A 15,416-nucleotide genomic window follows, 5' to 3' on the forward strand; every position below is an offset into this window, starting at 1 on the left:
AACATAAATTTTATCTGTGCTCTGTCCAGAGAAGTCTACAGGATGAACAGAAGTCTTACCAGGTCCTAGAAACCCAGGGGTTTCTGTTGTAGGTATTGGAAGCTCTTCAAGAATACTCTGCACCTTCTTTTCCAAAGTTGGGAGTCCTGTAAAGTCCTGCACCACAAGCACGCGCTCAGGATCATTGGTAATGACCTGCAGCTGGTTCCTGTCCACATTCCTGGCTCCAACACCCAGTGGTTTGATGCTCGTCGATGTGATCACGTTAGCAGGCCTGTTCACATCGTCCTGGGACCGGTCTCCAAGGATGAGAACGAGGTGCTGGGGCACTCCATCTTCTATCCTGCTCCCTGCAGACTTGATGAAGTAGTTCTTCACCACATAGTCTAGGGCTTTTCCAGCATTCAGAGGGGACCCCCCTCTAAGCCTCAAGCGGCGGATGGCTTGCAGGACAGCATTTTTGGACTTGTGGGTCTTCAGGTAGAACTCAGGGAAGACGTTATTGCTGAACTGCACCACACCAATCCGCACCTTGTTTGGCCCAACGTCCAGCTGCTGAACAATTCTGCTGATGAAATCCCGAATGTGAGCCAGCCCATCGGGCCTGACACTGTCAGAGGTGTCAATGAGGAAGACTATGTCCTTTTCATCACCAGAAATATCTGCAGAAATAAAGCAAGAAGAGAGGAAATTATGTGCAAAGTCCTTGCTTAAGCTGTGCTGAAGGATTTTTGTGCTATATCTGTTGTGTGATGTAAAACTGCAAAGCATATTTTAGCCAACTTTAGGCATGGTGCTTTGAGAAGCCTCTCCAAAAGAGCTTGTGTGCAAGTGTGTATTAACAATCTGACTCATACTCAAATCATGCATTTCTCAGAGCCTTATCTGGTTTGTTCATTAACACTCTTCTCTGGATTTGTCAGTGTTTCCACCTTCATTTTGCCCCAGATTTATTTCTCTTTCCTAGATAGCTGCTAAATGGGAAGAAACAGTTGTACATATTGTGATATTTGACTTGAATCAAAATAAGTAACATACTTAGGTACCTGACTTGAAAATCACAAGTTATAATGTATTTAAGTACTTGGGTCAAATTTCTACGTATCTGACAGTTTCCCTCTAAAACTGTACCTGTGCTGCACTTCTGCTTTTAACTGAGGAAGACCTTGGTTTATAGAGAAGGCATGAAAAGTTATTTACACATTTGGGCAACATTTATTTGAACAGCAACACAGAAGCAGCTGGTGTTGACAGAGCCTTACCTACAGAAGGTGGCACATCTCCCAGCAGCCTTCTGATTTGGTCCCCTGTCAGGGTTTCAATAGGAGTCAGCAGCTTCTGCTCAAGGCTGGGCAGTTCCTGGAAGCTGGAAACTTGGAATACATAATCAGGACTAAGGGAAATCTGTACCATCTCCTCAGGATCCACATTCTTGGCTACCACCATAGGTGCCACCCCCACTTGCTTCACTTGGAGTGATGGGTACTCCAAGTCATCATCTGACTTGCGGGAGGAGAGGATGACCAAAAACTGAGGGACGCCTTCCTCTATGCGGCTCCCGGAGGGCCGGGTGAAGATGGTCTTTGCCACAAACTCAAGGGCCTCCCCCACGTTCACCTGCTGGCCACCCTGAGGCCGCAGCCGCCGCACAGCACTCTGCACCTCATCCTTGGTGGAGTGCGCGTTGAGCAGGAACTCCACATGCGGATGCTCGCTGAACTGGACCACGGAAATCCTGGTGGTGTCAAAGCCCACATCCAGGTTGTTCACTATCCGTTCAATGAGGTCACGGATGAGGTAGAACTCCTGGGCAGCATAGCGGGAACCATCAACCATGAACACGACGTCCCTCTTCACACCCGCTGCAGGAAGGAAGGCAGTGGTCAGAAGATGCATCACACATTGCTTATGGAGAACAGCTAAGCTCATTATCTACATCACTGGCCCATGTCTTTGGCCATGGGGGTGATGCTCATTGTTTCACTGCTTGTGATAGCTCCTGTGTCTCTCAGCAGGCGGGTGATATCAGAGAGACAGGACCAGTCTGCTAGGCACATACACAGGGAGTGCAAGAACAGCAACTTCCAGAGCAAAAGAAGCAAGAGGGAGCAGAGGAAGCCTGCAACAATTCCTTCTGGGATCTCCACACAAGGAAATGTAGCCTGGTGACATTCCTTACTCAGAGCAAGTTTCCAGGCAGCCCGGGGCTGTTTTACACTCAGTACCACCCCTTTAACTTTGGCTTTCTCCTCTAAGAAAGCGTCTATTCTATTATTCTCTCAGCTTCTGCCTTTCCAGGATAAGGTTTTGCTTCCTAATACAATGTTTTCTGCAGTGATAATGCAGGACAGAGCCTCAATTATTGCTGAATACCACACTGATAAATGGGGATGGAGGGAAGCAGTCTGGTTCTGAAGGGAAGGTACTGATAGAAGGGCTTCAAATGGACTGATCTGGGATGTGTACCATTCACCCCAGGCATAAGCTGGCTGGATTTCATTCTGAGCGAGACCAGAAATGGAAGATCTGATCCTTTTCTTGATGCTTCCAGCTTCCCTTCCCCCAGTAAATGCGTGTGGCAAATGTAACACATGTCAGCAGGTCTTCCATTTAGCAGGAAGCTGACCTTGATTTATAGTGGTGTGAAGACGTCCCTATAGCATCTAAATGATGCATTTTCCATTCCACAAGGAATAGCATGGACTTAAAATCCATCACAACTTAAAATAAGATCAAGGTATTAGCATTTATTTTGTGGGTCTTCCATGAGGATACAACAAGGATGACCTTGAGGAACTGGGCTTAAAGGTGGCTCAGCTTAAGTTACACAGCTCCTACCAATCCTAAAGTGCATCAAAAGTGAGACCAGGATGGACTTGGGATCTTAGCTGGGACCACTTGCTTTTCTCAGTTTGTGTTGCAACCATGATGTTATTAAACATCATATTCTGCCGCTGGCTCTCGGTGCAGACACAAACATCTTCTCACCTGGGCTGGGTGATGTAAAAACCAGATCAGGGGCAAGTGACTCTATTTCTTTCTTGGTCAGGCGGATGACTCTGTTGGAGACGACCTGCTGCACCGTATCCAGCTGGCTGAAGTCAGGCACAGAAATGGCAAAATCTGGGAGGAAGGAAATGGTCTGCAGCTCTGTGATATCAGCATTTCCAATCCCAATGCCAAAGGGCACAGTGCCACTTGTCTTCAGGACCACCGAGGGCCTCCTTACATCATCCTGGGACCGGTCAGCAGTCAGCAGAATCAGGAACTGTGGGACGCCTTCTGCTATCCTGCTGCCGCTCGACACAGTGAACACATTCCTGATGAGATAGTCGAGGGCTGCTCCAGTGTTCAGAGGAGATCCTCCCATAATCTTCAGCTCCTGGATGGCACTGATGAGATCTGCTTTGTCTTCATGGGTGTCAAGTAAGAACTCGGGTTGCACGGCATTGCTGTACTGTGCAACGGCGACACGGACTTTGTCACGACCGATATCCAGGCTTTCAACAACTCTTTGGACAAAGGTCTTCAGTAGAGGGAAACCTCTTCTGACACCATCTGAGCCATCGATTAGAAACACCACATCCTTCTTCTCACCTCTCTCAACTACTGTTTGAGACAAGGGAAGGGGGGAATAAGTAAGATTCTCTTTTGCAGTGGTTATTAGTCTCCACATACATTGAACTGAAGGAGTACAAAAGCTCAGGGAGGGGGAACTGAGGAGTCAGGATGTATGGTTCAGTTCCTTTGCCATCAGATGCAATCACTGGTGAAGAGGCAGATGGGTGGAAGTCAGTGGAAAATGCTGCGCAACACGTGCCATGCCTTATCCACTGAGTCATAGAATCATAGAGCCATATGAAATAGGGTGCCAAGGGACTCTGGGTGCCATCTCCTACTTGAGGCTGGGAGAAGCTGGCTGCTCCCAAGGGGCCTGTGAAGCTGGTACATATGGCTTTGCAATATACAACAGGAATCTGGGGCATTGCATACTGCAGAGAGAGTGCTTGCAGGGAGGCAGTGAGAGATGGAGAGCTTTCCCAAGGCATCACTGAATTTAGAAATAAATAATCCTGCTCATGCTCACGCAAAATAAAAATTGCTGGAAAAGACACCCAAGTGAAAACCATGAAAACTTTTCTAAAATGCCAGACACTGGAGATTTTTTTTTAAACTGTTTTTTTATATCTTTACTAACTTCAAGCACAAAAACAGAGATGAATTCTGACCAAACATTCTTTTTTAAAAACAACACAAACGAGACTGAAACACCAAAGATTAGAGAACTGTTGAGACATTCTGCTATTAACAGAATTGGAAAACTTTGGCTCAGTAAAGCAGAAAACATCACTGCCTCTCAAACAGCAACTGATGGATGGTATCTCCAAAAGCGACGCTGTCTTGCTTATAGCAGAGTCAAGTGGGACAAACAGGAGCGCAATCTTTCCCTCTGAAGAAAATCTTATGAATAATGGAGTTAACAAAGGCAGTTGAAGACTTTATGCAAACTTCAGATCAAGTTTATTATTTAAGAGGAATGTTGGAAACTTGGTGGGCTAATGCATAGGACTGGAATGATAATATAGCTTGCACTGAGCCATAGAGATAGGAAGAGGGATCAGACATTGCCTGGTGCATAGCAGTTTCAGACGCTTTTTCTAAGGTTCAGGAACAGCGGAAGAGACTCCTATCAAAAGTGTCTGATAGCAGATGATGAAGAAAAAATATGGGTACTCTTACAAGGTGTCTGTCATTTAGCCAGGAATATTAGAAGTAGGTGGATGCAGCTATCTGTGAGCGAATGGCACAGTTATTCACAGTACTTGATGGTCAGAGGGATTCAAAATGATCTTGACAAGACAGAAGTGGTTTGAAAAGGAGGGAGCAGCTCAAGAGCACTAGTCTATACTATAAACACTAGTTTATGTTGAGACAGAAGCTGCACAAATATGGGAAGGGCAATGACTCCACAAGCAAAGGATAGGGTAAGAGATGACCAGTGGATAACATTATTACACTCCGGTCATTTGGAGCAGGCTGATGTTGGAAAGACAAGGGTGAAAAGGTAGAAAAGACCTACAAGACCTACAAGGAAAGATTGAATGAGTTGGGTATACAGCTGGTGACAGGAGGACCAAAAAGAGATGTACATGGCAAGCTTAAAGTAAATGAAAGGCTGTCACACAGAACATGGAAACAAGCTGTATTCTATATCCTTCTTTAGCTGAAAGAGATGTAAAAGGTTTAAACTATGACTAGGAAGGCAGAGGTCTGACATTAAGAAAAAGTATCTACTGATACAGATAAAAGCAATCAAACAGATTGATTATAGAGGCTGGGAAATCTACTGGAGGGTTTTAAGGACAGATTAAACCAATGTCAACTGGTTCTGGACAGGAAGATCCTGTTGGGGACAAGAGTATGTAGCAGATGGCACCCTGAAATCCCTTCCAGCCCTATATCTTGTTTATGTTTCTATGATTCTAAGTCCATCTGCCTAGGACTTGTATACAGAGATGACATGGATGCTATTACACACTTCATTCTCCCCACCTGCTGTTGGGAGATAGGTTAATACCCAAGGAAGGGCTGCCTTAGGAAATCACACAGCTGGACCTGCATCATTTCCAGTGCCACAATGTGAATTTATAATTGTGGCTGTGTGATTTGTTTTATGATTTTTTTTTCTTCAGTTAATCCACACTCATCTATGGAAGCTGATGGTAACTGAGCCAAGAGCACCTGATTTACTGGTGCATAGGTACAAAATGTAGAAATTGCTGTCATATCCTATAAGAAATAATGGAGCAGAAGCAAATCCAGTGTGTGCAGTGCTCCTTGCTCCTTACCACTCCTCCAGAAAAGGGAGGGTGGAAAGAGAAACTGAGACAAGCCTTTATTTGCTTCTCCTAGCCCTTGGCCAGCACTGCACCTGAACTTATGTGAGATCTCTGGGGCAACGACTCTGCAGTATTTCAGGTTTCTACCATGTTTTATACACCAGTAACAGCACCAACTGCAGCTCTTGCAGCTGAACACAAGGTTTTTTTCCTTGCTCATCTTTAAAATTCTTTTCTGGATCAGGGTCTGACCAGAGGAGCAGTTTCTATGCAATGGTTTTAAACTTCACCAGACCCAATTGTCCCAGTTACCAAGTTGAGGGGGTCATATAAGTGGTGTCTTTCAGCCTTTTGGAAACCCTGGGAGTCCCTGTACCTGTCGGCTGAAGCTGGATAGTTTTCAAGAGGTTGACTATGTCTGGCTGAAGCTCTGAAATCCGAGGGAGGGAGTCGACATTCAGGATGAACTGTGGGGCATACACGATCCTTTCCAGCTCTACGGGGTCAGCACTTTTGGCTTTAATAACAAAGGTCACAACTCCTGCTTGCTTCAGAGCATCTGATGGTTGCTCCACATCATCGGTTGATCTCCCAGCAGCAAGGAGGACCAAAAACTGAGGAACTCCTTCTTCAATCCTGCTTCCAGCTTCCTTCACAAACAGCCTTCTTATAGCCTCATCCAGTGCAGCTCCAATGTTCAATTGCTTCCCAGTTTTTATCCTCATTCTTTTCACTTTGAGAAGCATGTCTTGCTTAGATGGGAGTTCATCAAAGTCAAATTCAACTTGGATGGTGTCACTGAACTGAGCTACAGCTACTCGTGTGGCATCTGGACCCACGTTCAGGTCAGAAATGACTTTGTGTACAAAGTCCCGGACAGCAGGAAAGCTACCCAAGAGGTTGGCTGAGCCATCAATCAGGAATAAAATATCTTTCTTGCTTTCTAGAATAAATTCACAAATGAAAAGAGGGGAAAAACAGAGATGAGGGCATTTTTCTTCTCAAACATCATCCTAGAAAATTCTCTGAAAATAAGCTGGGTTTCAATATGCAAAGTCAGTGATTTTTATATACCAAATTATTCAAAGGCTACAAGACTAAACAACACCTTTGACTTATTTATCTGAGGAAGAAGGGGAAACAAGAACACCTCTACCCTAGGACTCAATAAACTCAGGCACCAGATAGTCGTATCATACACTGTGTTGCATCATATCATTCACGTCATAAATTGGCTGTTTCAGATTAGGCCAGTGATGTTGATATAGTCTAGCAATATGCTGCTAATAGAGGCATTAAGTACAACAGCAGTGGAGGGTTGTGGGGTTTCTGTCTATTTAAAGGCTTAGTAGATAACAGGTATTAGTTCATACATACATACACACACAAAGCATATTCTGTATTCTCTAAAAATACCTCTAGTTGCATCACAAGGAGCATCCAAATCCATAGGCTAGTTATGACTCTGGGAGGAGAAAAAGGCTTTTATCTGTTTCCATTTGGTGGCCTTTTAATCTCATTGAATATCCAAGGGAAAACCAAGCATCTCATATCTGTGTGCTTAACATCTTCATATTAATCTTAATGGTGTCCTTTCCATACTAAACAATCCTGGTTGTTCTTAAGTCTTGATATGCAAATAGCCAAAATAAGGGAAATAGTGAGCAAATACCTGTTTAAAAATGGTTATATTTTCTGACAGCTTTGGGGTTTAATGTTGGAGGATAACTTGGAATATCTGGAGTCAAATTTGGCCTCTGTAACAGCCTGATAACAGCACTTTGACAAAGTGGCTCTGAGGAAGGATTTAGTCACCTGTACCTGGCTAGAACTCTGCTCCTCTGTGCTCTTTGGCACAACTTTAACCTTTCCACACCACTCTTGGTGGCCAAAAGTGTATGTTCCCATTGCCTGAGTTAGTGCCAAAGATGCATTTAGCGGTTGTGACATGATTAGGGCAACAGAAAGGGACCACCCGAGTGACTGGTGGTTGTAGACTCACTTTGATCCTGACCTGCCAAAAGGCTTAAAATTGTGCTGACTTTGATGTGTGTTACAAATTAAGAGCAGCTAGTTTAACCATCAATACATAGCCCAGCTATGTATTGATACACAGCCTTAACTGCTTTGATGACTCAGGGCCTTGTACAGATGTGAAGGTGTACGTTGGGAACAAGCTGTCAAGACAAACAAGATTAACTTAATGCAGTCAGCATGCAGGAAGGTAGGTATTACCTGTCGGGGCGAGTGGAACCTCTTCCACACCTCCACTAACATATGTTGTTATAGGCTTATTTAACTCCTGGGGTAAAGCCGCCAGAGCACTGAAATCATCCATAAAATATACCATTCTTGGATTAAATGCAATCTGTTCAAGCTCTGCCTTATCCGCACTCCTAACTCCAACAGCAAAAGTCATCACTCCGGCCCGAGCTAATGCATTGGAAACTTGCAGGAAGGGATCGGCAGACCTCCCTGCCGTCACCAGGACTAGGACCTGTGGCACTTGTTCATTTATTCTGCTCCCACCAGCTTCCGTGAAGTGATTCAAAAGCACAAAGTTCAGTGCAGAGCCAGTGTTCAGCACTGACCCCCCCTTGGGCCTCAGCTGCCCCATACGTTGAATTATGTCTGATTTGGTTTGGTACGAATATAGAAAGAACTCTGTTTTAGGAGTGTCACTAAATTGCACTAAGCCAACTCGGATTTTGTCACTGCCGACATCAAGGTAGTTAACTAGGGTGGCAACAAAGTCACGCACAAAGGGGAAGTTGGCATTTCCGACGTTGAGTGATCCATCCAAAAGAAAGATGATATCCCTTTTGGTTACTTGAACTGCAGTAGAGCACAGAAAATAACATGAGACATCACAGAAAACAAACATGGATTATTTTTTGTCATGTGTGCATACAGCATACGCTGTACACGCATGTAAACATGGTTAGGTGGAAGGATGAGAAAAAGAGATGGGAAAGAGTGTGATCAGCACAGAAGTAACAAGGACCTTGCTGGAAACGACAAAATTGGGCAGGGGAAGTTCCTGATGTGTATTGAAAAGTCTTTTAAATGTCAGGTTTATCAGTGGGGCTTAGCCTCTGCCATGGCAGATCTTTTCAATGGCTGCCAGTACCAGAGCTGCATGCTCTGCCCCAGACCCTTAGCCATCAAAAAGCAGCTTCTTTGATTTTGGTGGAGCAATACTGAATTATAGCTATAGACATCTTGCTTATCTGCAAGTCAACACACAATTACTTGGGCCTTTCTAATGAAGCTTTAGGGAATGCTTCTGCTTTTGGCATTTTAAGTGGGCTTCGACACCCCCTTAGTGGCAGCAATCCCCCATTCCATGGAGATGCTCCCATGCATCCCCATGTAGAGAACCATGTACTGCCCTGCAGTGACTTCCATGGTCATGCTGTGCAGTCAGCAGCGGCTGGTCTGTGGTGCAGGGTTAAGCTCCACTTATATGGGGAAACACTTTTGCCAAGTAACCATTTTGGTTGTTATTTTGAGTGGGTATTAAAAATACCTTTTACTGATAGGCTTAGGAAAGTTGGTCGAAACCAGACTACAACAGCTGCTTGAGCCACCTGCTCGTTTGATGGCTACATATAGTGCAGAAAACTGCAAGTTGATGTCTGCAGTTATGGGCATACATTTTGTGGGCTGTTGAAGGGGGAGAAATTTCCCACTTCTGGCCATAACCAGCCAGTTATTAGCTCCTTTTTTAAACTTAAGTCCTTCCTGGGCTGTCTCCCAGAAAAGTGTGATTCAAGGCCCAGGGTGAGACAATATCTAGTTGAAACAAAGCAGATTGCCCAGTGTCAAAACCAATATGTTACTAATAATAGTCATTCTATGGAGTAGGATATGATTACTTGCTTATGGTGTATGTGAATAGCTGTAAGTACAATAGAGCAAAAGGACTGGAAAAAGAGAGAAGCTGCATGAATGAGCTTTACAGAACAAGGAAGTCTGGGAACACTTTAAATTTCCATTGAAGATTAGAATGCCAGGTTTGTGTATAGCCATGCAAAACTGCATTAGCAAGAAACACATTCTGAACAGAAAAAGCTTATTAAATGATAAGTACACACACATTTAAACCAATGGGAACCTCACTCCTGACCTCACCAGGAGCTGGAGAAAGTCCTGGTTTTCAATGTTCATACGCCATAAGACAGAAATGCAAGGTTCAAATACGATCTAGCATTAGTTCAACCTCAAGCAACCCTATTAGGAAGAAATCCCGAGAAATCTGGTATATCTCTACTCAGCTACACCACCTCTGGAGATGCAGTGGAAACTGCCTGAAAAGACGTGACTAGCAACTGGATTGCTTCCACATGACTGATGTTAATGGCAACACCAAGTAAAAAGAATCCACTGGCTTCACAGGGCTTTGAATCACCTTCTAAACAGATTAAATGAAAACCAACATTGCTATAGTCTCATGCATCTCTTAGGGCTTGAGCTGAGTAAATGACACGAGAACTGTAAATATGTTCTGAAAGGGTGAGTTCAGTCGGTGTTAGGCCACATTTCTGTGAACATCTCCAGGAACAAACTTGCTTATTTTCTTGGCACTCAGAAGAAACTTTCTTGAGCAAATCTCCCCCAGAAATGTTTCTCAAACAGGGAGAGCTATTTTAACATTCACAGTGTGTCCTGCTCATAGATCACACAAACCCTCAGTGAGAGAAAAAGCCTCCACTCTATGATTTCAGTACCTGACTAGTAAAGCACACCTTTCATGTCAAGGCGTTTAAATGTTGGTGACAAATATGGGATGGGACAAAAATCTCCAAGAAGGAATGACAAAGCTGCAATAACAACCACGCTACCAAATCCACCACTCTATTCCTGCTCATTTTGCAAATCAAAGAGACAACATTTAGTTATGCTGAAACACGTGCTTGATGCTTTTTCCCCCTTATCTCCATATGTCCTAGAATAAGGGTTGACAAACATAAACTGTATGTCTTCAATTAGAAACAGGTCATTAATTACCTGATGGCGGTTCTTGGATAATCAGTCCTCCAGAGAGTGTCCTGATAGGCGACAGTACTTCAGGAAGAATGGCTTGCATGAACTGGACACGGAAGTCATTTGGATTGAACACAAAATCGCTCTCATAGGCAATCTCTTGAAGTTCTGCCAGGTCGGCATTTCTTGACCCAATGGCAAGGATCACTATACGGTTCCTTTTCATCTCTGCTGCAGCTTGGTCAACAGCATCCATGGACTTACCACCAGTGATGAGCACCAGCATGGGGAGCACCCCTTCCTCCATCCTGCACCCAGCAGCACTGGTGAAGAAGTTGTTCCTCACAAAGTCCAGTGCTGAGCCAGTGTTCAGTGCCGTACCACCCATGAGCTTCATTCTCTTGACATTAGCCATCACATCCTTTCTGCTCTGGTGGGTGTTAAAATAGAACTCTGGCTTCACAGTGTCTGCGTACTGTGCCACCGCAACTTGGATCAGGTCAGGTCCAACCTCCAGCCTTTGGACAATTTTGGCAACGAAATCACGAATTGCATTAAAGGGGGCAGTCCCCAAAGCAGTTGAGCCATCTATCAGGAAGACTATATCCTTCTTGTTCACTTCAATAACTGCAAGTAATGCATGAACATATAGTTAGCAGAAGCCTTCACCACACAGCAGATCAGTTCTAAGTCAAAAATTCAGCAACACTTAGGACTTCTTGTCTGTCTGAAGTACTGTTACTCTCAACAACTTTTAAAGTCTCTTGTTTTCAAAACAGAATTATTGTCTGAGTTCTAGCAGAGAGTTAACAAGAAATATGCATGTTTTCCCTATCTAAAACACAAAAGAGTTTAAGAGTTGCAAGAATTGCATTGTTTATAAACAATATTAAGATGCACATACATGTCGAAACAAGAAAGGCAAACAGGAAAAATCTTGGTACTCAGCTGGCACGTGAGTTAAAATAAGCAGGTGATGCTTCCTCTATCTGCAGTGGAGCCATCAGAATTATGCCAGAGCATGGTTTGGTTTCAGAAGGATTAGGTTTCCAAAAGCAATGACAATAGAACAGTCTCCACTCATTCAACGTACCTGGACTTTGAGTCTTCATATCCTACATCTTATCCCTTATCTAACAAAACCAAGTTATGATTTTTCTTGGCACAGCTAGCCCAGCCATGGAAGAGCTGAATCATATTCTTGTTGCCATGTCTTTAACAAAACAGGTCCCCTACGTTGTAATCTCTGAAACTTTATTACTGACTACGTCAAAGGAAACAGAACAAGCACAGTTAGCTTTCCAGTTCCTGGGCTAAGTTTGAAGGAAGATAGTTAGCAAAGAAAAAAACCCTGTTGTGCAGCATTGGAACCAAAGCACTGTCATATTTAATACAGCAAATGTACACACAAAAAAAAACCCAGTAAATATTAACAAGACCAACACCACTGTGATAAAAGCATTATACGTCATTGTCATAGGAGATAATCTGGATACCATCTTTTATACAACCCCACTCACATCATCACCTTCCCGATTTCATACCATTTAAGTGAAAAAGAAAACCTTGTGTTGCTACCAAGTTATGCTGGAACATTATGGATCATTGCATTATGTTGGACTTGGGGTTTCCTTAAATTGCCAAACCACCTAAGAGCTCCTGAGATGGGGTCAGTATTCAAGGCAGCAGGTCCATCGCCTCCCAGGCTTATCACTATGATCAATGCACAGCCCGAGGGAAGAGGAGACCCAGAATCGGTGGGATCTCAAAACCCTCAGGTCAAGTGGAAGCAAACACTCATGTATGGCCTGGATGGCAAAGGGCAGCCCCTCAGCCCATCAGTGCTCCTCTGAATGGAGGCTATTTACTTTGGAGTTGAACAAAACCCAAAGCTTTGGCTGCAGTCCTTCTTGGCTGGACACCAGCTGGCTATGGAAAGCAGCTGGAGGAGCAGGAGCCTTCCCAAAGGCTCATCTCCATCAGGTTTCTCATTAGGAGTAAGTGCCACGAGAGTGGGCTACCCCAAGGAGTGATTTAGAGCTGAAGATAACATCCGTGACTCCGCTGCCTCTCTGTCCTCAGTCCCCAAGAGACCTGCCTCCAACACCAATGCAGTCTTTTGCACAAGCCTTTCGCAGTCTCGCTAGAAGTTGTTTGATTAAGGACCGACTGTCAAAATGTGAAGATTAGAATAGCCCACCTTGGTGCCATCAGAGACACAAAGTAATGAGAACCTGCACAAAGCTAATCTGGTGGTACTCTCCACAAAATACAGCCTCACGTGAGCTGCCAGTGACTTGCAGTTGGCTGCCCAGGTTGTCAAAACAGAGCTACTCACAAAGCCACAAGCATTCGTTTAAACAGTTCTTTTCCCAGAACCATTATATCCACCCCTCATTCTCTCAGCTAAGTTTTTTTCATCAGTTGCTCCGAGGGCTGAAAACAGGAAACTTGCCAAATGGATAACGAAGGCTGAAATCTCTGCTTTTTGTCACCCAGGAGAGACGTCCAAAGTACTTCCTTAGCTTCTCAGCAGCTAGATACCCAAAAATGGAGACCCTGAAAGCTTTTGACTTTTTATAGAAGTTTGTGGGAAATATGAAAGGGGCTTTGCAAAGATGAGGGAGCAGGGGAGGAATAGCTCCCTCCAGTCCTCATTTCTCTTGCAGCTCTCAAGCCTGCACTATGTTTTATTAGAGGAGAGGAATTCGGGAACCGAAACCAAAACCCACAGGAGGAAACAAACCATGGTGTTAATTTCAATGGATGCAATTAAAGCAAAAGCATTTAAGCAATCCTATACACGTCTCATAGGATTGAGCCCAGTAAAGCTGATGGCAAGTCTCCCAGGACTTTCAAAGGATTTCAGATCAAAGCATTATGTCTTTGACTCTAAAGGCTGGGAATGCTGGAGGGTGTCAGCACTGAACCCAGCCCTGCATAGCTCCCTCCTCATTGCAATCTCAGCTATCTTTGGTGAAGCATCTCTCATAATTTAGTCATCCAGGATCCCCAGCAGTTAAAGGAGAGGGGAGAAGAAAGTCAGAAAGGCACTTTGAGGTGTCTGTTCACCTCAGAAGAACTAATGTTCAGCTAACATGAGGGCTAATGTAAGGTGGGGTGACTTCAGTATTTCACATGGAATGTTTGGCACCTCAGTGGGTTTGGCATCCATTTTGGGCTGCGGTGTGTCCCACACCAGTGCTTTATACTGCAGATTTCCAAGGCACTGACATGAATCAAGCAGAACAGTCAAAATTAGTTTCCATGGGTGCTAGGGAAAGGAAATTCCCTAAAGCTCCTTTGAAAATACCCACTTCTCCATTTAGCATATTCATCTGTATGTAATTTCACAGACTGATGCTATAGTTGTACCTGCTACAAATGAGCTGGCATTTTAAGAGACAAATATAGAAGTGCAGATAAAACCAAATACAGCAACGTTTTTAATCTCACCATTCAAACTGTTAGAAATCAGAGGGGCAGAAAGAGAGGTTTTCTATTGAGCTACATGGGTCATGGCATGCACATTCTAGCTAGACAGGCAGACTTCAGCTTATTTAGCAAAATATGGTTCTTGTGACATGCTACCAGCAAAAGTTCTTTATGTTCTTTCCTGGAATAATCAAGGCAAGGTCATAAAATGATCTTTCAGGCAAATTCCTCCCTTTGATTTGAGCCACAGGACAGCAATCATGTTTAGGCATAGATCAGCAAAGACATCTGGAACACAGTTTTATGTGTCAACATACATCATGAAGTGAACAGTATGTACAGAACTCCAGACTGGCACTTGGATCCCAAAAGTATTGTTCCCATGGAGCATCCTGGTAATTAAGTGCAGCAACTCCAGCCTGGCCCTTTCCAGGAGCCTCTGAAGTACAATGTGCTGTGTCTTCCATAAAGCCTCTCTATCAGTAAATTTAACTTAGTCATAAAAACATAGGGTGAGAAACTCCTAATCACCTAGCTGTGAATTCAGATATTCATTATTCCACTGTACCTGAGCTAATGCTAGTCCAGAAACAATATCAATAAGGACTTAAGAGTGACAAAGTGACTTAAGTGGAATATTGACACCTACATTTTCTTTTTCCATGGCCTCACAGTAAATTTTCTCAGCTGATACATTGAAGGGAAATAGATGTTAGCAAGGTAGGGATTTCACTTCAGAAGAGCTAAAGGTTGTTTTGCTTTTTAAGTTCAGCAACACAGGAGTTTCACCATTTTCCCAAGGACAGTTCACAGTTTCAATGAGGTATGGAATTCTACTGTTTTAGCAAGCTGTGAAATAAGGATCCATTTAACATCTCTGATAGCTTCCTCAGTCAAATTTCATTCTTATGACATTCAGCTGGCATATAATGTAAGCTAATGTGATATGGATGTTTTCAGAACTGACAGTGGTGCAGGATTTAATCCTAAAGTCCTTACATACCCCAAAAAGGATTATATGAGATTTTTTTATACCCTGCTTGTGTCCTTTAAAGCCCCATGCCATGCCAGTGACTGACACACAACCTCAGAGCTTTCAAAAGATAACTCACGGGGCAAAAGCGTTTCTGCCCATCAGCAGCAGTGTCCTTCCCA

General features: G+C 43.8%; 1 protein-coding gene across 9 annotated transcripts in view; it reads right to left on the reverse strand.

Annotated features, from left to right (window-relative positions):
- The window catches only part of COL6A3 (collagen type VI alpha 3 chain), a 58,222-nt gene that overhangs the window by 29,429 nt on the left and 13,377 nt on the right, over nucleotides 1–15,416 (reverse strand). For 5 of the 9 annotated variants that reach the window (XM_062642040.1, XM_062642031.1, XM_062642014.1 and 2 more), the window contains 6 exons: nucleotides 10,851–11,453; nucleotides 8,076–8,675; nucleotides 6,217–6,783; nucleotides 2,989–3,609; nucleotides 1,263–1,862; nucleotides 60–662 (listed from right to left, as the gene is read on the reverse strand). In XM_062642040.1, the coding sequence (XP_062498024.1) occupies nucleotides 60–662; nucleotides 1,263–1,862; nucleotides 2,989–3,609; nucleotides 6,217–6,783; nucleotides 8,076–8,675; nucleotides 10,851–11,453 (3,594 nt within the window). The remainder of the gene's footprint in view (nucleotides 1–59; nucleotides 663–1,262; nucleotides 1,863–2,988; nucleotides 3,610–6,216; nucleotides 6,784–8,075; nucleotides 8,676–10,850; nucleotides 11,454–15,416) is intronic. The other 4 variants (XM_062642048.1, XM_062642086.1, XM_062642021.1 and 1 more) reach the window with 3 other exon arrangements.

The sequence above is a fragment of the Pezoporus occidentalis genome, unplaced genomic scaffold, assembly GCF_034315485.1.
Source record: "Pezoporus occidentalis ecotype Australia unplaced genomic scaffold, CSIRO_AGI_Poc_V1 ctg118, whole genome shotgun sequence".
Taxonomy (NCBI): Eukaryota; Metazoa; Chordata; class Aves; order Psittaciformes; family Psittacidae; genus Pezoporus; species Pezoporus occidentalis.